We start from the raw sequence: 23,733 nt of genomic DNA on the forward strand, positions 1-23,733 counted from the left end.
GCAGGCGGATCGCTGTGAGTTCGAGGCCAGCCTGGTCTACAACGTGAGTCCAGGACAGCCAAGGCTACACAGAGAGACCCTGTCTTGAAAAACCAGGAAAAAAATTCTCTGAAACAAACTCCACTAAAGTCGAGGTGACATTTAAAATTGGTGTGTGTGTGTGTGTGTGTGTGTGTGCGCACGCGCGTGTGAGCACATGTGTATATGTATGCCATAGCATATGCACGGCAGTTAGAGGATGACTTGTGGGAGTCAGGTTTCTTCTACCATGCGGTTCCAGGGATTGAACTCAGATCCCCAGGCTTGTTTGCAGGCACCTTTACCTGTTGAGCCATCTCATCAGTCCGTATGTATTGCTCATTACTAGTACATATCATTGTACAAAATGCTAGATTTTGTTGTGACGTGTATGTAATGTGCTCTCCTCATATTTTACCCACCAATGCTTTCCCACAGGACAGGTCTGCGTATTCTCAGCAAACACGACCAGCCCCATGGCACTGGGTTCTCTAGCGATGCCCTGGTAGACAGGCTGAGCCCGTGAGCCCAGGCTACGCATTTAACTGGGTGTGTGTGTGTGTGTGTGTGTGTGTGTGTGTGTGTGTGTGTGTGTGTGTGATGGGGACAGTTACCAGGTCTCAGAAAGGCTTCAGATGCCATTCCGTAATTCTCGGATGAGGGTGTAGGTATAAAATGTAACGTTACTAAATTATGGGATTGATTTCCCACGGGAAGCACAGGTTCCTGGCTTGATTACTGCCTCCCAATCCCAGAGCTCTCTCTGGCCAGTCACAACTTGGTTGTGGTCACGACACGTCAGCCCAACAGCCTCCCCAGCCTCCAACTTCCGAGCAGCTGTCAGTCAAGCAACCTTACCTTCCGTCTGCCTGTAGAACGTGGAGTCACTTCCTGAAACACTCCCTTCATTCTCCAGGTGTGGCTCGAACAATCCTCCTCCTAGAGGAGAGAACAGCCCGGCCATGAAGTCCCTGCTTGACCATGAATGCCTCAGAGCGGGCGGATCACCCGCCTTCATGAAGCCTGCCTGGCAGACGCGTTGATGCTCCAGTGATGCAGTATTTGACACCTGTTGTTTTCCCTCTCTGCACAGTGATTTTTAGTACAACTGGACCCCAACTTTCTTCCAGTGTCTTCTGCTATGGCGTAGGTATATTTCCTTTCCAAACTCACAGTGAACTTTAATCCTCATCCCGATGGTATTGGAAGTGGGGTTTGACAAGAGGTGACTAGACCAGGAGAGCCCAGCCCTAATCGGTGGCTTAGTGTAATGCTAGGAGTGGAGCTATTCAGGAGGGAGCTTACGGTGAATGACCCTCTCCCTCTCTTGCTCTTTCCTGTGTGTCCTGCCTTTCTGCCTTCTGTTCTCCATGACACAGCAAGACGGTCCTTCCCAAGGGGCTGGGGAGATGGCTCGGAGATTAAGAGCTTTACTGCTCTTCCAGAGGACCCAAGTTCAGTTCCCAGCACCTACATCTGGAGGCTTACAACCGTCTGCAACTCCCAGCTCTGAGAGATCTGATGGCTTTTAGATTCTGTAGGTACTGTACATGTGTATACACACACACACACACACACACACACACACACACACACGGAGAGGGGAAGGTGGCTTTCCCAGCCTCTCAAACTTCCAGCTATAGAGACTTCTATTGTCTCCAAGTTGCCGGCTCTTGTGTGTTCTGATGTCGCAGCCCCTGTGGACTAAGATTTCTTCTCTGGAGGAATTTGGGGGGTGGAGTGGGGGCAGACAGAGCAGTGGGGTGACGATGGGGAATGTGAGGTCAGTCGGTGGACCTGCACATCACCTGTTGTGCCACTGTGAGCAAGTTACAATCCTCTTTGGTCTTTGACCTCCCTACCAGAAAAACAGGCACATAGATGGTACCCCGCTGTGTGAAGTGGCATCTCACTCATCTTTAGATGGGGGGGGGCATGGCAGCTCTCCAAATGGCCTCTCTCATAATGGTTTAACTGCCCCTTTCTCTACTGCAGAAGTGTACCTGAGATGCAGTCTGAGAAAACAGCAAGGAAGCCACCGTATTTGATCTCGACGGCTGCTGCTGCCTCTCTCAGCTAAACACACCTTTCCCAGGAAGCTTGAAAACGTCTATCTGGGACCACCCCAGGGCCCGATGATCCTCACGGGCGACACCTCCATCCTGTTTCCCCACTAGCTATGCAGCGGGCATAGTTTTCAGATGAGGTACAACCAAGGCTTTATTGAGATACAGCAATGTAAAACAGTGATGATGAAAAGCTGCCCGTGAGGTGGACAGGAGGTTTCCTTTCCCTGGTTCTCATGGATAAAAAGCATTTGCGTGTCAGCAGCTGTGAACAGAGCCACTCCAGCAGAAAGCTCCTTTACGGAGGCGTGCTGCTCACAGGCTTGACAACTGCTCTCCACCCTCCTGTCTTTCTTCAGAGACCCCAAGAACAGAGTCTCTCGTCCTCAGCCACTTGCTTGTCGTAACGGTCTAAATTCTGTGTAGATGAAGTCGCCCCTTTGGGCTTTCCAGGAGGACACCAACACCCTCGTGACTTTGCGAGGAAGCTGGAATCCGAGTCCGGCAAATAGAACTCGGAATGTGAAGGAGTGTCCTGCAATCCCAGGATACAGGCCTGGTCTCTCCTCTCCACACGGAAACAACTTCCCCATGGTTTGGCAGTTAGGAGATAGTTAAGAGTTGCTTCTAGGGGCTGGGTAGGTAGCTCAGCGGTCAAAGCACTGTCACACAAGCATGAAGACCTGAGTTCAAACCCCAGGAGCAGTGTAAAGAGCTGGGTGTGGCCTCACAAGTGCTTGTAAGTCCAGGGCTGTTGGGGGGGGTGGAGTTGGGGGAGGAATTGGTGGGCTTTGCTGGCCACAGACCAGCTCCAGGTCAGCGAGAGACCCTGCACAAAGGGAATTGGAGAGTGACAGAGCAGGGGGCTCGACGTCTTCCTCCGGCCTTCACATACATGTGCCAGGTGCATGCATGTGCTCATGTGTGTGTGTGTGTGTGTGTGTGTATGTGTGTGTGTACACTTGCAATTTGCTGAAATAGTTTGGCCTTCCAAGCTCTCAAGCTGTCTAGTCCAGCAGGAATGTTCAAAGCCCATGCGCTGGGGCTGGAGAGATGATGGAGGATACAGTGCTTGCTGCTCAAACACTAGGACCTGAGTTCGATTCCCAGCATCAAAAGCTGAGCATGTGGCACATGCTTCACTCCCAAGGCTGGGGGTTCAGGGAGAGAGTGGTGGGGCAGAGACAGTTGGGTCACTGGATCTCCTTGGCAACCCAGTCTAGCCTAGCCTACTGGCTGAGTTCCAGGGCCTGTGAAAGACGCTGTCCCCAAAAAACAAAGTGGACCACTCTTGGACACTGGAAGCCGACCTCTGGCCTTCCCATCCATGTGCACACACATACATGCGTGCCTATACACACATGCATTCAAATATACATGCACACACAGAAACAAAACCCTGAGTTAGAGCGTGACACTCCCTGCCACCTGGCCTCTTTCCAGAACGTACCGTTTAAATAAATTTCTCTGTCCCTATGAAGAGTGTGTGCCCCCAAGAACTGGGCCTGCAAGCCACGCCCTCTCCTCTCACTCTCAGAGCGGCAGGCATTGCGGTTACCTAGGATGTCAAAGCAGGCGCCGCTCTCCAGACGGTGTTTCCTGTACAGGTTCTTCAGGACCTTGGCGCTGCCAAAGCGCTTGAAGCGGCTCTTCACGTTGTTGTAGAACCATTCCAGTGACTGTGTCCTCAGAAGCCTGCCAGACAGCAAAAGTCAGACCCGCAGAACGGCTCCCTCCACAGGGGAGTAGGTAGCGTTTGCGCCTCAGCCTCCGGACGCTTGAGCCCTGAGCCCGCAGGCTCCTCGCTGGATGCTTGGGGACACTGCTACCTGTCATCACGCATGTGGAGTCAAGCTGGCCTGTGCTGGGATGGACACCTTTGGTGAGTGGGGCTATCAGCCGCCAGTTGGCCAGAGTTGCAGGAAAGGGCGGGGGGGGGGGGGGGGGGGGAGCCGGACCCACCTGAGTCCACCCAGTGAGCCAGCAGATGCTTGCTATTTTAAGCCACTAAATTCTCCATGGTTTATTAAGGAGAAAAGCTAACTCACAGAACATCTGGTCAGCAGTGGGCTCTATAGCAGATACCCCTACCGTATCATCAGCACTTTTAATCCAGCTTGAAGAGATAAGAACTAATGAGCCTACAAAAGGCTCCAGACTCTTTTTCAGTCAGCACCACAGGAAACCTATTTCCCAGTGCACAAGGCAGCCATGGTCGGCACAGACATGGACGGGATCTCCTTCATGCTTGGTGAGAACAGATTCTAAAGCCCTTCCATTTGAGGAACCGCTTTTGTAACTCTTTCTTATTGTGAGTGTTTAAAAAAAAATCTCTCTGGAAAATTCAGAAAAAGAGTATGAAGATTTCCAGATTGGAAGGGAAAAAATTCACATTCAACGAAGGAACAAGCAAGCGTGGGGTGCAGGTGTGGACACTGCCTTGGAGTCGGCCCCACCGAACTCCCTGTCGGTTCTGATTGCAAGTTAGGCCTTCTGCTCAATTCAAAGCTGAAGCAACAGGAAGCCCCGTGAAGCAAAGAGTCAGAAGAAAACCTAAAACAACCATATTGTTTCCCTTTAAAACCCCACCACTTAGCAGGCACACTGCAAATGCTAAGCCCTTCAGTGAGCTGGTTGTGTGAATCCTTCTCTAATTTCTGTTTATGCGGCATGACTCAGCTGGTAAGTACCGTGTGTTTTCATTTCCAAGACAGACTAGAATCCTAATTCAAGCTGAAGAACAGCACTGAAATAATTACAGTCTCATATACCCTCACCCAGGAACGCCAGACTGACCTGGGTTGACTGGATTTAAACAAGCACAGTTGTGAGAAGGCGGGGAGCCGCCTGCACAGAACTCTGCTCAGGCCGCAGTTGCTAAGCAATGAAGCCGGGTGTCCCCAGGTCCCCACTCTAGCAAGACGGGGTACCATGCAAGAGGAAGCCTCTAGGAGTTCCCTGCTTTTGGGGTGGGGAGCGGGTGGGGGGAAAGGGGCGCTTGTCCTGGGGCTAGCAGGTGGAACGGGTGGCCAGCAGGATGGGCGCCACCTAGAGGCGTTATGTGGAATCACACCCTCAGTCATCCATTTAGCCTCTCAGCCTTGCTGGGTTGAAATTTGTGTTTTAGCAAAAGGGACCTAGTAAAATGTACTGGAGGTTTTAAAAAGTGGAATGACTATATTGTTTTAAACATTGGCCATAGGAGACAGGGCCAGCAACTTGCTTTATCCTGTCCCATTTTTCTAAGGAAAATGATCCAGCCTGGGAAACATAGCTATAAAGATGAACAAAATAACTGAAAAGTCAAACTCTCGAATGCAGGTGCAATAGCTATTAAAAAAGGACATATCAAAATACTGTGGGCACACATTCATGTCTTTATACTCAGCCAGGTTCCCCAAAAACCCTGTGATGGTGGCGCTATGCTGACATTATTTCTCTGGTAAAATCACAGAATGCCACACTTAAGACCCACGTCCTGACTCAACGCCATCTTCATCACACACAGCTAAGTAGGTGGAAGCGAACAGAACCTGAAGTCTGCAGGCGTGTGAAGTGCTTGCCCTCAGGAAAGGGGAAACATTTCTGGGGACCTCAGTGCACTGTAGAAGTGCCACTGTCCCCCAAGAATGTGACTAGCATTGGGGTGCATTTTGTCATCTACCACCTGTGTGGCCGAGAGTTAGCCGCTAACTTTTCAGTGGGGGCATCGGTAAACACGTGGAGCGCATGGGCTGACCTACGTGCTGACAAACCAACTATAGACTTAGGATAGACCAAGACCAAGAAACAGTAAGGTTTTTCCTTCTAAAGAGTTAGAGGGAAAGATGGGTGTGTTGGCAAAGGGAAAAAAAAAATGCTTTTCTTGCTCCTATGTGGACACTGTTAAGAGCGGGTTAGGAAGCCTTTGACTGTTCACTGAGGCCCCAAAGTCCAGAAGCGACATCAGCTTGGGATGCTGTGTGTGTTTCCTTCTGAGCCACCATGTCTGCTGCTTCTGTCAGCGGAGGCCTGAGGAGCCCAGACCTCCCTGGCTGGGCCTGTCGCCTGCTGACAGCAGTTCACACAATCACCTGCTTGATATTGAGGCAAAGCCCTGGGTCAGCTGGGCCATTAACACCCACTCACCCCATCCTGCAATGATTGTTCCTCAACAGCTCCCTGGATACGGCTTCCTACAAGAAGCTCAAGGGCTTAATGATTCAATCCCCCAAACACAAATCAAAACACAACCAACAGCAGAGTCTTCTTGAGCCTCGTCCCAGTCACTGTTGTACGGCTGTGAAGAGACACCATGAGCAAGGCAAGTCATAGAGAAAAGCACTAATTTCCGTGTTTGCTCAGAGTTTTAGAGAGTTAGTCCATGACCATTAAGGCAGGGAATGGTGCTGGAGCTGTAACTGGGAGCTTTACACTTTGATCCACAGGCAACAGGCAGACAGACAGACAGGGAAAGAGACAGGGAGAGACAGACAGACACACATACACAGAGAGAAACAACAGAGAGACAGAGACCGACAGACAGACAGACACACACACAGAGAGAGAGAGAGAGAGACAGAGAGAGAGAGAGAGAGAGGAAGGAAGGAAGGAAGGAAGGAAGGAAGGAAGACAGGGAGAGAGAGACAGACAGACACACACACACACACATACAGAGAGAGAGAGAGAGAGAGAGAGAGAGACAAACAGACACACACACACACACACACACACACACACACACACGGGAGAGAGACTGACAGGGAGACAGACACACATACACAAAGAGACAGACACAGTGAGAGAGAGAGAGAGACAGACAGAGACAGACAGAGAGAGAGACAGAGAGAGACAGAGAGACAGACTGACTGGACCTAGCACGGGCTTTTGAACCCTCAAAGCCCACCCCCCAGTGACACACCTACTCCAACAAGGCCACACCTACTCCACATCTCCTAACCCTTCTCAAACAGTTTATCAGCTGGGGGCTAAGCATTAAATACATGAGCTCTGTGGCCATTTCATTCAAACCACTACAAGCCCTTGCAACGAAAAGAATAAACACCCGCCCCCAGATTTATAGTGACGACTGACATAATGCTGGGGTATCAGCTCGCACACTACCCCACCCCAGGTGGCTTTTCAGAACCTGTTATTTTTATTATCAGCACACACACTATTACACCCACTTTTAAAGAGTGTGGATATAAACATTAAATAATGCCAAAAACAGTCTTGACGGGAAGACAACATTCAAGTCCTACATTGTTGGGAACAAGCAGAAGAAACGTATTCCGAGTTCCACCATTTTGTTTTCAGACTCCACTTAATCATAGGGGGAATCTAAGTTCAAGGTCCCAGGCCCCAGGGAGCTAGGGACTTGCCAATAGCTGGGACAGTTGTCTGAGTCCAGACATTTCAAGGACAACGTCTCCATCTTTCTGGCGGGGTCAACACAGTTCCTGTTCTGAGGCTCTGGGATCTACTCCTACCCTGACTGATGGAAACTCCCTTGCTCGACCCCTTATGTCAACATATGACTGGATGGACACACTGCAGCCCACCCATGCTCCCTCTCGCTCTATGGCTCATCCTTTAAATACGCTGTACAACATCCCTTCAGGGTCACAGTTCAGCTCCTGAGTCGGTTCTGCAGCCCTGATTGATCGGTAGAGTTTTGACTACAATACATTTTTGTCACCTGCATTGACCTGGTGTTTGAGTTATATTGGATTTAAGCAGACCACATAACATTGTCTTTTTTTTTTTTTCACTCTTTTCTGAAACAGGGTCTTACTATGTAGCTCAGGCTGACCTTGAACTTGACAGTCTGCCCCCACTTCCCGAGTGCTGAGATGATAGGTGTGCGCTACCATGGTCTGGCTTTTTTTTTTTTTAAGATTTATTTATTTAATGTACATGATAATTCACACCAGAAGAGGGCATCCGATCACATTATCCAATCATAAAGGTGAAAGCCTGACATCTATAGCAACATCAACCAGATTGGAGGACATGGCACCAAGTGACATAAGCCAGACCCAGAAAGACAAACACTGCAGGTTCCCACTCACGTGAAAATGAAAGGTGGTTTCATAGATGCAAAGAGAACAAGGTGACGGGAGGTAAGGAGGCGGGGGTGGGGCAGACAGCTGGCACACAAGTCCAGTTACATGGGAGCAGTAAGATCTAAGGACCCACGGCACAGTCAGGTGGCGCGGTGCCTCACGCCAACTCATTACGTACTTTATAAAGAGCCAGCAGAGAAGGGTTTGAGGAGTCTCAGCACAAAAGAGGCCCAGGTGCGATCATCGCTGCACATGAAGTCAGCACCTTGTATGCTACACACAAATCAACCATTATGCCAGTTAAAATGTTGGTCAAGGAGAGAGGAGGGTTCTGAGATTGAACCCTGTAGCCCACGTGGTGGAAGGAGAGAGCCAGCTCCTGAAAGTTGTTCTCTCACCGCTGTGCACGTGCTGTGGCATGGGTGTGCCTGCACACACCTGTGCACACGCACACACAGGTATAATAAAGCATATTTTAAAAATGAGCAAGAAGCTGGGAGTGGCAGTGCACACCGGCAATCCTAGCACTCAGAGATGCAGAGGCAGGTGGATCTCTGTGAGTTCCAGGCTAACCTGGTCTACAAAGTGAATCCAGGACAGCCAAGGCTAAACAGAGGAACCTTGACTCAAAAAGCCCATACACACACACACACACACACACACACACACACACACACACATACACACACACACACACACACACACACACTTATAAGAAAGGTGCACGATCTGGAGAGATGGCCCAGCAGCATCTACTGGTACTGATCTTGCAGACAACCAGAGCTGAGTTCCCCACACCTATGTTGTCCATCTCATAACCACCATTAGCTCCAGCTCCAGGGGACCTGGTGCCCTCTCCCAGCCTCGGTAGCATGTGCACTCAACTGTACCCACTCTAACCCCGTACATACGCATAATTAAAAGAGAAAATAAAATCTTTCAAAGATGCACAGAGCCCATGTTTTTGTTGTTCCTGTAGTTTTCTGGTCAAGACTCTTGGTCTTAGAAACTTCCAGAAACCCTTAAGGCTAGTGTGCGGTGGAAGAAGAGCTTTGGAGAAGCACGGAGACTGCATTACTAGGGAAAAGCTATGACACTGTGAGACCCTGAGGAGCCTGAGAGCCTCCTTGTAGGTGAGAGCGCATGTGGGTGGGCCTAGGACCTTTCCTTCCTATGACTTACCTGGATGCTGTCAGTGTGCTTGGGCATACAGGCATTCTCTTTGAGGCGTCTCTGACCAGGGTCTTTGTAAGTTCTCACAGGTCCCTGTGTGGACTTGAGACCACTGGCCCATCCTAGCCTTGATCATTTTCATCCATCAGGCAGCCTGCATGGCTCTCGCCTCTACCCTGGAGCTCGGTATAGCTCTGTGAGTTTGATTTAACGAAACCAGCTGTCAAGCCTGCAGGGTTTTGGAAGGAGGGCGAATGCAGCTTCTCTTCTGCTCCCTTGCTTATAAGGCAGACTGGCACTTACTCTTCGTTTGCCAGAAGTAACTGGGTTTAGTCACACGGATCTGGGAACCGGCTGCTCTTGGTTTAGCTGCAGCCAAGGTGGCTCATCTGGGAGAGTGTACAGAATCCGGCTAATGAGTATCACCCTCAGGGTCGACAGCAAAAGCAGAGCACACACCCCCTCCCTCAGTGTGGCCTTGTTATTGACACTGATCTTATTTCCTTCCCTTCACGCCTCTATCTTCAGAATACAGACGATCACGTCTTCTCCCCAGCCCATCTCCGGGGACATGAGGAGCAGCATTGGCTCCTGTGGTCCCAAGACGCTGATGTGAGCCTGGTTTGCCGTGAGAGAATCTCCACGTTTGTGTTAAGTGTGAGCACTTCCTTTACTGCTTCATTCACCCAAACTTAACCAGCACAACAGTAAACTACGGAATGAGGTGTTTCTACTTCAAAGGAGGCCCTGGCTGGCTGCTGGAAGAAGCTGGCTTGAACAGTGCTCATATTAGTCAATTCTCTCACTGCACCGTGTGCAAACCAGGAATAAGCGCTGCTCCAGCAAGTGAGCAGTTGCAGCCATCATGAAGACCTCGCTTGAGTCCAAAGGAGGATGCTAAGGTCGAGGGCAGGGGGGAGTGTGCTGGGGTTGTGGCAAGTCAAAAATACCTGTCACTTACTGATTGTCACCTGCCTGCCCTGAGTAAGGTCCTTTTAGCCCAAGCAAAAACACAAAGCAGAGACAGGAATTGTTCTGTGAAAACAGGGCTATCACCAGTCATTGGTAGAGCTCACTCCTTTTTGTCTGGTAATTTTAATAAAGTGTGTGTGTGTGTGTGTGTGTGTGTGTGTGTGTGTGTAGGCTAGAGGTCAATTCTGGGCATCATCCTCACTTGCTCCCACATCAGTTTTGAGGCAGGTGTCTCATTAGGAGTTAGAGTGGTAGCAAGCCCTGGGGATCTGCCTGTCTCTGCTTCCCCAGTGCTGGGATTGCATTCAGATGCACTGCACCCAGCTTTTTATGTGGGTGCTGGGACATTCAAACACAAGACTTCATGCTCAAATGACATGTGCTTTGTCACTGAGCCATCTCTCCACCCCCCCCCCCCCATAAATAAATACCAGTTAGACCCTAGGATTTGCAACTTAAGTCTTCCGTTCATCCATGGCCACTGTCCCTCCAATCTCCAGCTAAGGCTGCTGCAGTGATTTCAACGGCCTCCACAGGCTCATATATTTGAATATTTGATTCCCAGTTGGTGGAACTGTTTGGGAAGGAGTATAAGGTTTGGCCTTGTTGGTGGGCATGTGTTGCTGGAGGTGGGCTCTGAGGTTTCAAAAGCTCACCATCTCAATCTCCATCTCTCTGCCCCTGTCTTTCAGATCTGATGTGAGCTCTCAGCTATGGCTTCAGCACCCCGCCTGCCTGCCTGCTGCCTGCCTGCCTGCCTGCCTGCTGCCTGCTGCCTGCTGCCTGCTGCCTGCCTGCCTGCCTGCTGCCTGCCTGCCTGCCTGCTGCCTGCCTGCTGCCTGCCTGCTGCCTGCTTGTCTACCTGCCTGCTGCCTGCCTGTCTGTCTGCCTGCTGCCTGCCTGCCTGCCTGTCTGCCTGCCTGCTGCCTGCCACCTGCCTGCCTGCCTGCCTGCCTGCTGCCTGCCTGCCTGCCTGTCTGCCTGCCTGCTGCCTGCCTGCCTGCCTGTCTGTCTGCCTTCTGCCTGCCACCTGCCTGCCTGCCTGCCTGCTGCCTGCCTGCCTGCCTGTCTGCCTGCCTGCTGCCTACCTGCCTGCCTGTCTCCCGCCTGCTGCCTGCCTACCTGCCTGCCTGTCTGCCTGCTGCCTGCCACCTGCCTGCCTGCCTGCCTGCTGCCTGCCTGCCTGCCTGTCTGCCTGCCTGCTGCCTGCCACCTGCCTGCCTGCCTGCCTGCTGCCTACCTGCCTGCCTGTCTCCCGCCTGCTGCCTGCCTACCTGCCTGTCTGTCTGCCTGCTGCCTGCTGCCTGCCACCTGCCTGCCTGCCTGCCTGCCGCCTGCCTGCCTGCTGCCTGCCTGCCTGCCTGCTGCCTGCCTGCCTGCTGCCTGCCTACCTGCCTGCTGCCTGCCTACCTGCCTGCTGCCTGCCTACCTGCCTGCTGCCTGCCTACCTGCCTGCCTGCCTGCCTACCTGCCTGCCTGCCTGCCTACCTGCCTGCCTGCCTGCCTGTCTCCTGCCTGCTGCCTGCCTACCTGCCTGTCTGCCTGCCTGCCCGCTGCCTACCTGCCTGCCTGTCTCCTGCCTGCTGCCTGCTGCCTGCCTGCCTGTCTCCTGCCATGCTCCTTCCTCATCATGATGGTCATGGACTAACTCCTGACACTGCAGGAAAGCCCCCAGTTAAATGCTTCCTTTCATAAGCTGACTTGGTCATGGTGTCTCTTCACAGCAACAGAACAGAAACTAAGACACAGAGCAATGTGATCAATTTCCTTTATGCACACACAAGACACCGGCTCTGCAGAAGTGACCACTCACCATTGCAGCTCTCACAAGAATGCACCCTAGACACCATTGCGAGCATGCCCCTTGCTCCTTTGTATGAGTACATCACTTGATGGCTACTCTAGAGCTTACTTAACCTGTGCCCTGTCTACTTATTGGTATTCTAGATTGCTGTGCTTTGCTATTACACCAATGCTTCAAGAACGGCTTTTTATCTGACCCACTGGATGTAAGTGCATACATCTTCAGGATAAATTCGTAGGCACAGACGCGTGGGTCTGAAAGGTCTGCCTACCGTTTCACAGGCTGTAGGAATCTCACGTGAGCTATCCTCATTCACGGCCTGTTAGCGACTTGTCAGCACCTCTGCTGTACGAGGCATCATCCGTCTACCTTTGCTAATCTTTGAACATCAGGGCAGCAATGTAGCTTTAATTTATGTTTATCATAAGGGAGGCAATGGCCATTTAATCTGTTGAAGAGATATGTGAGGGGCCGGAGAGGTGGCTCCTCTATCCGGTGTGCTTGCTGTCATGCCAGGAGCTGGAGTTCTGGTTCCTAGCACACACATCAGGCAGCTCACAACCCCCTGGAACTTCGGCTCGGATCTGGCACCTTCTTTTGGCCTCCACAGGTGGTACCAAACGACATGTGACGCACACACATACGTTCAGGCAAACAGTCATTCACATAAATAAAAAACACGTAGGTCTTTTAAAAAAAACCAAAATATCATATGTGCATGAAAATGCCATAAAGCAACTTCTCACTTTGCATGAGGAGAAGCACTAAAATAAACAATAAGATAAAACAGGAGGCAGAAAGCCTGGGGGACCCTGACGAACTTTTCATGGTCTCTTCAGAGTGACAGATGTAACATCCCAGTGTGGCTGACCTCAAGCACAAAATGCCCTGGGACATATGTGTCCTAGCAGTTGCTGCTCAAGGACATAGTGCAGGGTTGCTTTGGATTAAGTCAATACCCTTGAACACACCAGTGATTTCCCCTCTACCAGCTGCGGCCTCAGAGGTGGGGCACCTGCCCAGGAGTAGTTCACAATTTAAGCTCGGCACCCCGTGTGCTACATCAGCATAGGTGGGGCACAGTACCCCCACTTTTCCCTGTAGTCTCTGAGGTGGAGACAGTAGATCAAAATAGCTTTCACAGTTCACTTTTCAACCTAGACACAGATACAAAAAACAAAAACAACAACAACAACAAAAAACCACGAACTGAAAACTCATGCACAAGACGGGACAAAGTGACCTATTTTGACTGAAAAACATCCGTAATAGCAGACAGGCAGCCTCCCATGCAGGACTATAGTAAATAATCAATCACTTTAAATTACAAAATTTAATTGTTAAGGTTACCGGAACCAGAGATGCTTTTTCTGCTCTGCCAAACTCTTGGACCCAGATGAGAGCCGGGTATCTTGAAGAAGAATCTCAACAGCAGGTGGTGTAGACCCCAAATCTCTCTCTGTGCTCCTCACTAGGAAGGCCCGAAGAAACACGGTAACCCAGGCAACCTCTTTGAGAAGAGACTCAGGCCTCTCTGCAGAGAGTGAGCCCGAGCGAGGGACCGGCACATAGCACTGCCGGTTTCTATTACTGGCTTCGGCAGGGAGGGGTTGCAGAGCTGTGAAATCTCAGCTAAGCCAGCCAAGAAAAGCCATCAACACATGTGCCGTGGGGAGAAAGCCACCGAAGCTCACTTAAAGCCTCCGGGTTTGAGGAAACCTTGTAGAGAAAATTCACATGGATTTTTACATTTATTTTATTTTTATTTTTTTCCACCTTTCTTGCTTTGCACATTCAAGATGCATAGGTTTGGGACAGTCCCCAGGGTGGTCCTATCATGTGCTTTCTACCCACACCACAGGTCAACTTTGATAAGATTTATACCACAAACACACATCGGATGGCAGGGGGAAGATGGGGATGAGGAAGGTGGATCTGGAAGAGAGCTTTGGGGAGTCTCCTGTGTACACCCCTCAGGTAAAGAAAGGCTCAAGTGTGGCCAGGTTTGACCCAAACAAACACAAATACGTGGGCAACCACTGATGGATACAGCCCCGCCCCTTGATAGCTCAGACCGCGGCAGGTCACTTTGTGCACAGAAGTGCACTTTGGCATCTTTGTGTCTAAAATGGTTATCAGTCAACTTCTGCCTGGATTTTACAAAGTTTTGTGACTTTATTTATTTATTTTTAGTTATTAAATCTTTTTATTTATGCACATGTACATGTGGGTGCAATGCCTATGGCAGCCAGAAGAGGGCGACAGAGCCCCTGGCGCTGGAGATACAGGTGGGTGTGGGAAGCTGGCTCCGGCGCTGGGAACTGACTAAGATCCTCTGAGGGTGCCGGGCACACACACATCACACAGAGGGATTTGAAACGTCACAGTTTTGCAAAAGATAAGGAAACCAGAATCAGTGTGTTGGCTTAGAAATGGGCTTCTCTCGCACACACAGGATATTAACAGAAACTCTGAAGAGATGCACGTTACGTCCTCATCTGGGTGCGAATTCAAGAGCTGTGAACCGCAAAAATGGAAAGAAGGTAATGTTCGTCTCAAAAAACGTGAAGTCAGCCGGGCGGCGGTGGCGCACGCCTTTAATCCCAGTGCTCGGGAGGCAGAGGCAGGCGGATCGCTGTGAGTTCGAGGCCAGCCTGGTCTACAAAGCGAGTCCATGACAGCCAAGGCTACACAGAGAGACTCTGTCTCGAAAAACAACAACAACAAAAAAAAAAAAAAAAAAAAAAAGAAAAGAAAAGAAAGAAAGAAAGAAAAGAAAATGTGAAGTCAGTGTATTTCTGCTCAAATGTGAATCTTGAGAAAAGACTACCGCTAATGTTTTACTTGAAAAATAAACAGAAACCATGGTGATAAATACAGGTCATTTAGGCTGTAAGTCAGTCCTGCCCTCTAGGGGGCAATGGCCTTATGGCCTGGGACGGATGGAGCCCCAGGGTTCCTAACCCTCTTGGGTTAAATTCCTCCAAGTTCCTGAACTCACTGGGAACCCCTGTTACCCAGCATTGCTGCAATTTGAATGTCCTGCTGGCATCTTGGCGGTACCCACAGAGCTAGGCTCCCCTGTCCAGGTGTCTGCAGATGCTGCTCACGGAGCAGGACTTTGGGACCTTAAAGAGAAAGATCGGCTCCATCTGCACTTCACCGGAACTATCTCCCAAGAGACGCTCCATGAGATGACTGACTGTGTTTTCTCACTGAAACTAAACCACCGACCAGAGCTGAGCCAGCACCTGTTCTTGCTAACAGTGGCCAGCGACTGTCTCAGTTCTATGGTGATGAGGAAGATGATGGTGGTGGTGGCGGCATGCATGCATGTGTGTAGGTCAAAGAACAGCTTTGTGAAGTTGGTTTTCTCCTCCTGTCTTACGTGGGTTCCAGGGTTTGAACTCAGGTCACTAGGCTTACACAGCAGGTGCTTTGAGCCACCTCACTAGCTTGCCAGCCCCCCCTTAAAGTTTATTTATTTATTTATTTACTTAAAGATTTATTTAATTATTTATTATGCATATAGCATTCTGCCTGCATGTGTACCTGCAGGCCAGAAGAGGGCATCAGATCACATTATAGATGGTTGTGAGCCACCATGAGGTTGCTGGGAATTGAACTCAGGACCTCTGGAAGAGCAGACAGTGCTCTTAACCTCTGAGCCATCTCTCTGGCCCCTTGCCTGCCCTTTTTGAGCTCTTTAGAAAACAAATTCTCTGCCAGGCGTGGTGGCGCAAGTCCAGGACAGCCAAGGCTAACACAGAGAGGCCCTGACTCCACTGTCCTCTCCTACCCAAAAAAAGAGAAAAAGAAATCAAGTTCTCTAAAGAAAGCCACCCTTAAGAACGGAACCAGCATTCCAGGAGAGAGATCTGCTTTGGAGTGTTACGACTCAGACCAGGGACCCCACCTCTTCCCCATTGCCCACACGTAAAAGGGCTAAAGTATCCATTAGTACTTAGTACAGAGCCAGCTCTCGTGTTATTATAGAGAAGCCATTATTCCCACGAGCACCCGTGTCTTCTTTAAGGGTGGCAGAGGGCTTCATTTACAAAGTCAGTAATTCTAGGCCCAGGCCCTAAAGAAGCTGGGAGCCTCCATGGTAACAGATAAGCCTTTCTTTCTTTCTTTTTTTCCTTTCTTTCTTTTTTTCTGGGTTCTTGGCAGGACCATGGATACTAAAAATGAGCTGATCGGGAAGGTAAGGAGTGGGAGGCAGGCTGGCTGGGGCGTTTTGCTTCATCTAACCAGTAAACAGGGGGATTTGCCAAGCTGCAGGAGCTCTGCCAAACTGCAGCCCAAAATGCCCAGATTTTTCCTTATAGCTGTCGCCTTAACCCGCAAAGAAAAGCTCATCTTTCCAAAACGTGGCCGCGCTTGCCCAGTGTCACATTCTCGCTCGTCTTTTAGCTTTGCCGAACGGAGATGGAAGCTGCATGGTGGAGCCTCATGTCCCAAGCTGCCCTCAGAGCTCACGGTAGGGGGTGAGGTCCCTGGCCTGGCACCCCTCTGTGCAGACCTCAGTTCCAGATCATAGAGGAATTCTGGACCGGGCTGACCACTCCCTCACCCAGAGCTTCAGAGACCTTTACAGATGATCTGCATTCCTCCCGTCATTCCGATGAAGGTTTACAAAGGCAGGAGCCTCCAAGTCAGCCACTTGAGACTCTTCCTAGTGACCCCCAGCCAGAGCCCCGAGGACTGGCCCAGAGCCCTCCGACCATCAGCGCCATAAGGGAAGAGCCAGTGATTCAGGGGCTCTGCGCAAGGTCTTCTAGATCACAGTAAGAAAAGAAAAACCAACCTCAAAAGTGCCAAATTTTCCTGATGACATTTTTGAGTGTCTTGTTTTTCAGCACTTAGCAATAACATATGATGTACTCATTAATGCGCACACTTCAGACTCTCCCAAGGTCCAAAGCAAAATGGAGAGACGTGCTTGGGCGCTCTTCCTGGAGGTGCACGCCATGAGTTATTATAGTGTGACCATTCTCAAACTTTTCAAGTTGAAATAGACTAACAGACGCCCACATATTTCACACGCATCTTGACCTAAAGTTCTGTCTGTAATTTTTAAGAAGTAAACAGGAATCTATAGACAATTAGCGAGAGTATCGCAAGGCAAATTCTTCACACGCAATCTGTTGCCAAGGCCGTTACCCAGCAGCGACACCTGGCAGAGAGCCTCTCCCCCTGGCACTTAGATGCAAACGCATTATGATAGTGAAACATTCCTGAAAAAAATGTCAGAAAAAAGCTTCCGAAAGCCCGTGTCCCTGTTTTGCTTGTCTGTGGGAGACAGTTGAGACAGTCTCTTGAGGTATTAACCAGTCTAACGGCCGCCCTCATTGGGTGGCTCACAAATGTCTGTCAGTCCAGCTCGGACGGGCGCTAGCAGGCCTGAGTGTGGAGAACACGGCTGTGGCAGGCCTCTCTGTACCGGACTCTCTCTGCCCTGCTAACGGGTCAGATGACAGCCCTAAGGCTAGCCACAAGGTCCGGTCCCTAATTCAGCTACTTCCTCCTCCCGAGGCTGACTACAAGGTCCAGCAACAGTGCAAAGCCACCTTTGACTCATCTAATTAACATGCCCAATTAAAATTAAAGATTTATTTATTTATTTTTTATTTATTATGTATACAGTGCTCTGCCTGCATGTACATCTTTAGGCCAGAGGAGGACATCAGATCACACTATAGATGGTTGTGAGCTACCATGTGGTTGCTAGGAATTGAACTTATGACCTCTGGAAGAGCAGTCAGTTCTCTTAACCGCTAAGCCATCTTTCCAGCGCTCCTCCCTGCCAATTAAAATTAAACACCTCATCCTAACACCGGTTTCCTCCTTTCCTTTTATAAACTGCCATTTGTTTATGAGCCATGTCTGTCTCCTGTACCCAGAGGTGGTCCTGTGTTCCTCTGGGACAAATATCCCTGCCCCCTTTCCCTTGCCCCTCCCCCCTTCTCCCTGCCTTGCCATCTCCTGTCTTTGTCTCTTATTCTCTGTCCTTTGTCCCTCTGGGCCAAATACATCTCCTTCGTTTTGAGGACTTTGGTCTTGGTGTGCTTTGAGCTGATTCCCTGCAAGCTCTCTGATGCTCTCCTCTGGACACCACGGACACCGAATGCACACATACCGCCCCCCCTTTGCCCTCCCATACACAACATGCACACATAACTTTAAAAATCTTTAAAGTTCATATGGGGATTTTTACATTTCTTGAGTCTACACATCCACATTTGGATATCTCAGACTAATAATCTCACCTTGGAGGCGGAAGAGAAATGTCCCCTCTCTAGCGTGTGCACAGCACCTGGGGACACAGGGCCCTGCACATACAGGTGCCCACCTGTCTAGCTTGTGCACAGCACCTGGGGACACAGGGCCCTGCACATACAGGTGTCCACCTGTCTAGCTTGTGCACAGCACCTGGGGACACAGGGCCCTGCACATACAGGTGTCCACCTGTCTAGCTTGTGCACAGCACCTGGGGACACAGGGCCCTGCACATACAGGTGCCCACGTGAGGTTCATTTGAACGAAGCTAAGGCTCTGGGTGCTAGGGCAATGGTGGTCCCTAGAACGATTCTTTAAAATAAACCGAATGCTCTGTTGTTAATTTTCTCACATTAAAAACCTTTCCTCTTGGAGGGAAGCACTTTAATACACACAGGGTTTGCATGAAGGTAGGACAACAGGGTGTTCTAGGGGAGGCGAAACACACCATCTGACTGGAAGTTCATCCAGGCAGGAAGTAAACAACTCAAAGAAACTTCTAGAAGTCACTGAAACTGACCAGGTTCACTATGCCCCTCCTTCTCCAAGAGTAAACAGTAAAGATGCTGAGTCCCACAGACAAGTCTGTTAATCTTATCGGAAGAGGCAGAGAGAGGTGCATGGAAGAGGCCCAGGCCAACCGAGGACCCTGGAAAGGATGCTGTCCAGCCTGCCGAGCTGCCTGCAGGCTGCGCAGGGGGCTCCAGGACCCCAGCGTTGTGAGCGCTCACCTGCGCTGGGGTGGGTTGTGGTGATGCAGATGTCATTGAGTCATTTCTGCTCCTGTAAGTTACTTGTCACCCATATTGCTGTAAGTGACTCCCTCCAAACAAAAAACAACAACAACAAAAAAAACCAAAAAAACCCTCACTGGTTCGCCAACTAGACTTCGGTCATGTCTGTACGCTGGTCTGTAAGTTTTCTATCCGGGGTGAATAGATGTTTGTTCGTTTCCCCAAGAATAGTGTCACACAACACCCTCATGTCTCCTACTGTCAAGCACAGTCCCCACCAAGCAAAACGTCGTCAGCTCCTTCCTTAGCACAGCTTCCTAAGCTACCCTGTGCTAGTGCAGTCTCTGATGTACACACACGTATGCGTGCGCGCGCGCACACACACACACACACACACACACACACACACACACACACGGATTCTTTGTTGATTTCATGGCTGTTCTGAGAGCAGGCTACACCCCAAACAGGCCTGGGGGGCATCCTCATGGCACTACAGCTTTCATGGTGGAGGGGTGCAGCCCACACACAGGGCTCCCACTCCTCTTCACAGAGGAGAATTGGGGGAACTTAATGCATTCTTTGTTGTTTAGTGCTGATTCTGACAGCTTTGAGTCCACAATGGGCTCAGCACCGTCACCTTCTGTATTTGCTCCTGCTGAACTCAACAGCCCACATGCTGGGCTTTGCCTCCTCCCAATTAGATCATGTTTCTCAAGGACCTAAGTGAGAGCCGCTCTCTTCCCAGTCCCTCACTTCCTGGTGCTGTGCAAAAGCCCTGAGGATGGATATATATATATATATTTTTTTTTTTTTCTTTTTCCCCCGAGACAGGGTTTCTCTGTGTAGCCTTGGCTGTCCCGGACTCACTCTGTAGACCAGGCTGGCCTCGAACTCACATCGATCCACCTGCTTCTGCCTCCCAAGTGCTGGGATTAAAGGCGTGCGCCACCCCTGGCCAGGAGTTACATGTTTAAAGACCATCCTCCCCTTACACTGGGGAGGCAAACTTTTGCTCTCATGCTTTAAATATTTTATCTTTACTTAATGTGTATGTGCCTGAGTGTGTATGAAGTGCATCGTGTGTGTGTGTGTGTGTGTGTGTGTGTGTGTGTGTGTGTGTGTGTGTGCAGAAACCCTCAGGTCAGAAGAGGGTATTGGATCCCCTGGAGCAGGCATCCCAGGCAGTGATGTGGGGGACTCAAACTTGCTTCTCCGGAAGAGCAGCAAGTGATCTTACAACTACAGAACTACAGAACCACCATCTCTCTAGTCCCAAATTCTTTTCTTCCTTTTATATTTATTTTATTTTTACACGCGTGTATGCCTATGTATCTGTATGTATGGTGTTCCTGTGAGTGCAGCTTCTGCAGAGGCCAGAAGAGAGCGTAAGAGAGATGCCCAACTTTGGTGCTGGAAACTGAGCTTAGGCCCTCTGCAAGAACAGAATGTGCCTTTTAACCACAGAGCCATTGCTCTAGCCTTAGTGTCCCGCTTTAAATAAGGCTCTATGAGCCCTTTTGAGAGAAACGTGAATGTTTAGTGTATATCCTCCTCCTCTCAGCCATTTCAGCCTTACTAAAATATAACTGGTAAATCAAACTGTATGTATTTAAAATGTATAAAGTGATGATCTGACTCATATACATTAGGAATCAAAACATTGTCCATTTAACAAAGTCATTTTTATTTCTCTTGACTTTTGGTGATAGTGCTTATTATATAGTCTCTTAGAAAAATCCAAGTATAAAATATGCTCCTGATAATGTCAGCAAACTGCATTTCAGATTTCATAATTTGTCTTTGATCAAAACCTCTCCATTGCCCCAGCCCGACAAGCCTGTTCTTCTCTCTCCATCTTTGTGTATTTTTCTCTTGATCTTGTGCGTGTATGTGAGTGTGATGTGTGTGTATCCGGTACATGAGCACATGCATGTGTGGGGGGCACATGCATGTGGACGGCAGAGAAGGTCAGTGGGTGCCCTGCGCCATCACCCTCCACCTTTGTCCCTTGGGACAGGCTCTCTCACTGAACCTGGAGCGAGGCTGGCAGCCAGCAAGTCCAGCAACCCGGCTGTGTCTGCACCACATGGTGTTGGGATTACAGGCGGGCACAGCCACACCCAGCTTTACGTTGATTCAAACCCAAATCTTCACACTGTGTAGCCAGTGCTCTGATCCACTGAGCACCCCCCTCCCACCCTTTTCTCACTTAAAAAAAAAAAGTATCTGCATGTAACTGACACCCACACTGTACAGCTCATCTTGGGGTGCTCCATCTGTGTCCCCAAATACCCTCTGTGCACCCAGAAGCCATGTGTTCAGACTTCCGGTCGGTTCTCATCCGATGTTACTGAGATGTCCCTACAGCGATCTGCAGCATCATCCCCCTTCCCCGCAACAGGCTGTTCTTAAACAAGAAGATAAAATGTCCCTGGAAATTGGAAACACAAAGACTCAGCACTGGTCACGGCAATTTTGAAGGAGACGGGCAGAAGCCGGGAAGGCGGCTTGCTCCCTTGACGCTTTTAATATGTCTAATATCGATGTGATGCTGCCACAAAGCTCAGTAAACAGATCTGGGGAGCGGAGCAGAGGACACGGAGAGAGGCCCACGCTTCCACACCTACCAAACAGGAAATGAATATCCACGACACGGAGGGCCTGGAACAGCCTGTTCTCCACACGAAATGCAGTTGTTCCAGGAACTTCCAGGCCGGAGGCAGCACGGCTTCTGGACAAGCCATCAATACACGGTGGCTCAGAGTCCTGCTCAAGCCTGCTGGGGCCAGTGTAATTAAAGAAATTATTTTTTACTGTCAAAGTGCCCCCAAAGGCTTGAATGGGAGCAACAAGATCGCCTGTACTAATGGTTCTCAACCCCCCTAACGCGGCAACCCTTTAACACACGCTGTGGTGCCCCCTCCCCCAAGCATGGCATGACTTCACTGCTACCTCATGACGTGTGATTGTGTTACCGTTACGAATCATAATGTGTATATGTGATACGTAGGATAGCTGATGGGCGACCCCCGTGGGGCTCGGGACCCACGCCTGAGAACCGCTGCTCTGCTCCTGTGTGGCCAGGTGCTCCGTGGGACATTTCAGAGCCACTGTACTGAGAAATGCCAACGGAAAGAGCTCAGTTTGCTCGGCTCATCCTCCTGGGTTGGGGAGTCACTGTTAGATTGAGACGTCTTGTCCCTACTGTCCTAAATGTCTATGTTGCTTGACTTCCCTGGGTTGGAGCTCCCCGGGACATGAAAATGACACAAAGCGTGGACTGAGCAGGGGTTCTGGGGCCCGGGGGTAGTTGAGGTCTCTGAGTATGGATCACATTTTTGGGGGACACCAGATCACAGCATGGTGGGTAGGATTCCCAAACAGGCCACCCCTCCTTCAGAACAGCCCAGATACCTTTGAAAGCCAGGCTCTGCTCTCCAGGGCACAAGGTGGTCCTCGGCAGGGTAGCCTGCCTGCTGCAGTGGGAACAGCTGTTTTGCAGGCACTAGCGTGGGAGGTGTGGGGGTGAGGGGAGCAGCGAGGACAACACCAGAGTTCTCTCACTAGCAGGCCTGTAGGAGGCCTGTCCATCTGAGACGAAGGGGACCTAAGAGGCTGCAGTGTCTGGGGAAGGCAGCAAGGGAAAGAGTTAGAGCAATGTTTTGAAACGCCGTGCCCAGTCACCACACAGGTTTGCTTTACCCTCTAACAGAGGAAGCTTGCAATCAGGGCAGGAGACAGATGAACACAGGTGGGCAGAAGCCACACAGGTTCCTCCTGGCACTGGCGGTGCTGCTTGCTGCCCAGTTTGCTAAGAGATGCCATCTCCCTCCCGCCGTGCCTGGCCCCGTGCTGTGCCAGCTAACCTTACCGTCAGCGTGGCCAGGGTCGCCCTGGAGACAAACCTCTGCATATCTGAGTGGCAGTTTCTATACTGCACTGACTGAAATGGAGACTGGTCGTCAGTGTGGGTGGCACCACTGCATGGGGCTGGGGCCCTACACTGAATAAAAAGGAGGATTGAGCACCAGCCTCCATCTCTCTCTCTCTCTCTCCATGCAGTGCAACCAGCTGTCTTGTGGCTCCTGTCACCTTCCCCCCTTAACTTGCCTATGTCGGTCAGAGCAACTAGAAAGGTAACAAAATGCCTGCCTCCGCGTGAGTGCCACTGCAGACTGTCGCCTCAAAGTAATGCAGTCTCGCTCACTCTCAAAAACTGAGCACTGTTTTATAATAAAAACAAACATTTAAATTTTTTTTACTTTGTGTGTATGGGTGTCTGTGCACCATGTACATGCAGTACCCACAGAGGCCAGGAGATGGCATCACATCCCCCTTGGAACTGGAGCTACAGGTGGTTGCGAGCCACCGAGTGGGTGCTGAGAATCCAACCCAGGTCCTCAGCAACAGCAGCAGACCTCTTGACCTCTGAGCCATCTTTCCAGCCTCTTATAAGTGAAAAAAAATTAAAACTATATATATTTCTTATTTATAGCTTTAAAGTAGCCTTAGGGTTTCTGAATATCATTAGGAAAAACAGCATAATTCTACCCTGTAGGTAACCCTTGTTATCTTAACTCTTTCTGGAGTGAGGGAGGCTGATTTTACATGGCTGGTCAGGGAGCCAGCTGGCT

The 23,733-nt window shown here is 50.2% G+C and overlaps 1 protein-coding gene across 4 annotated transcripts in view; it reads right to left on the bottom strand.

Moving 5' to 3' along the window:
* MYRIP (myosin VIIA and Rab interacting protein) overlaps positions 1-23,733 on the bottom strand; it is a 173,180-nt gene that overhangs the window by 59,884 nt on the left and 89,563 nt on the right. For 2 of the 4 annotated variants that reach the window (XM_084753408.1, XM_084753409.1), the window contains exons 4-5: positions 3,643-3,779; positions 877-957 (exon numbers count right to left, since the gene is read on the bottom strand). In XM_084753408.1, coding sequence (XP_084609534.1) covers positions 877-957; positions 3,643-3,779 — 218 coding nt within the window. Of the gene's footprint in view, positions 1-876; positions 958-3,642; positions 3,780-9,313; positions 9,476-13,430; positions 13,634-23,733 lie in introns of those variants that run through there. The other 2 variants (XM_084753411.1, XM_084753410.1) reach the window with 2 other exon arrangements.

This window comes from Acomys minous (genome assembly GCF_964271855.1).
Source record: "Acomys minous genome assembly, chromosome: 13".
Lineage (NCBI taxonomy): Eukaryota > Metazoa > Chordata > Mammalia > Rodentia > Muridae > Acomys > Acomys minous.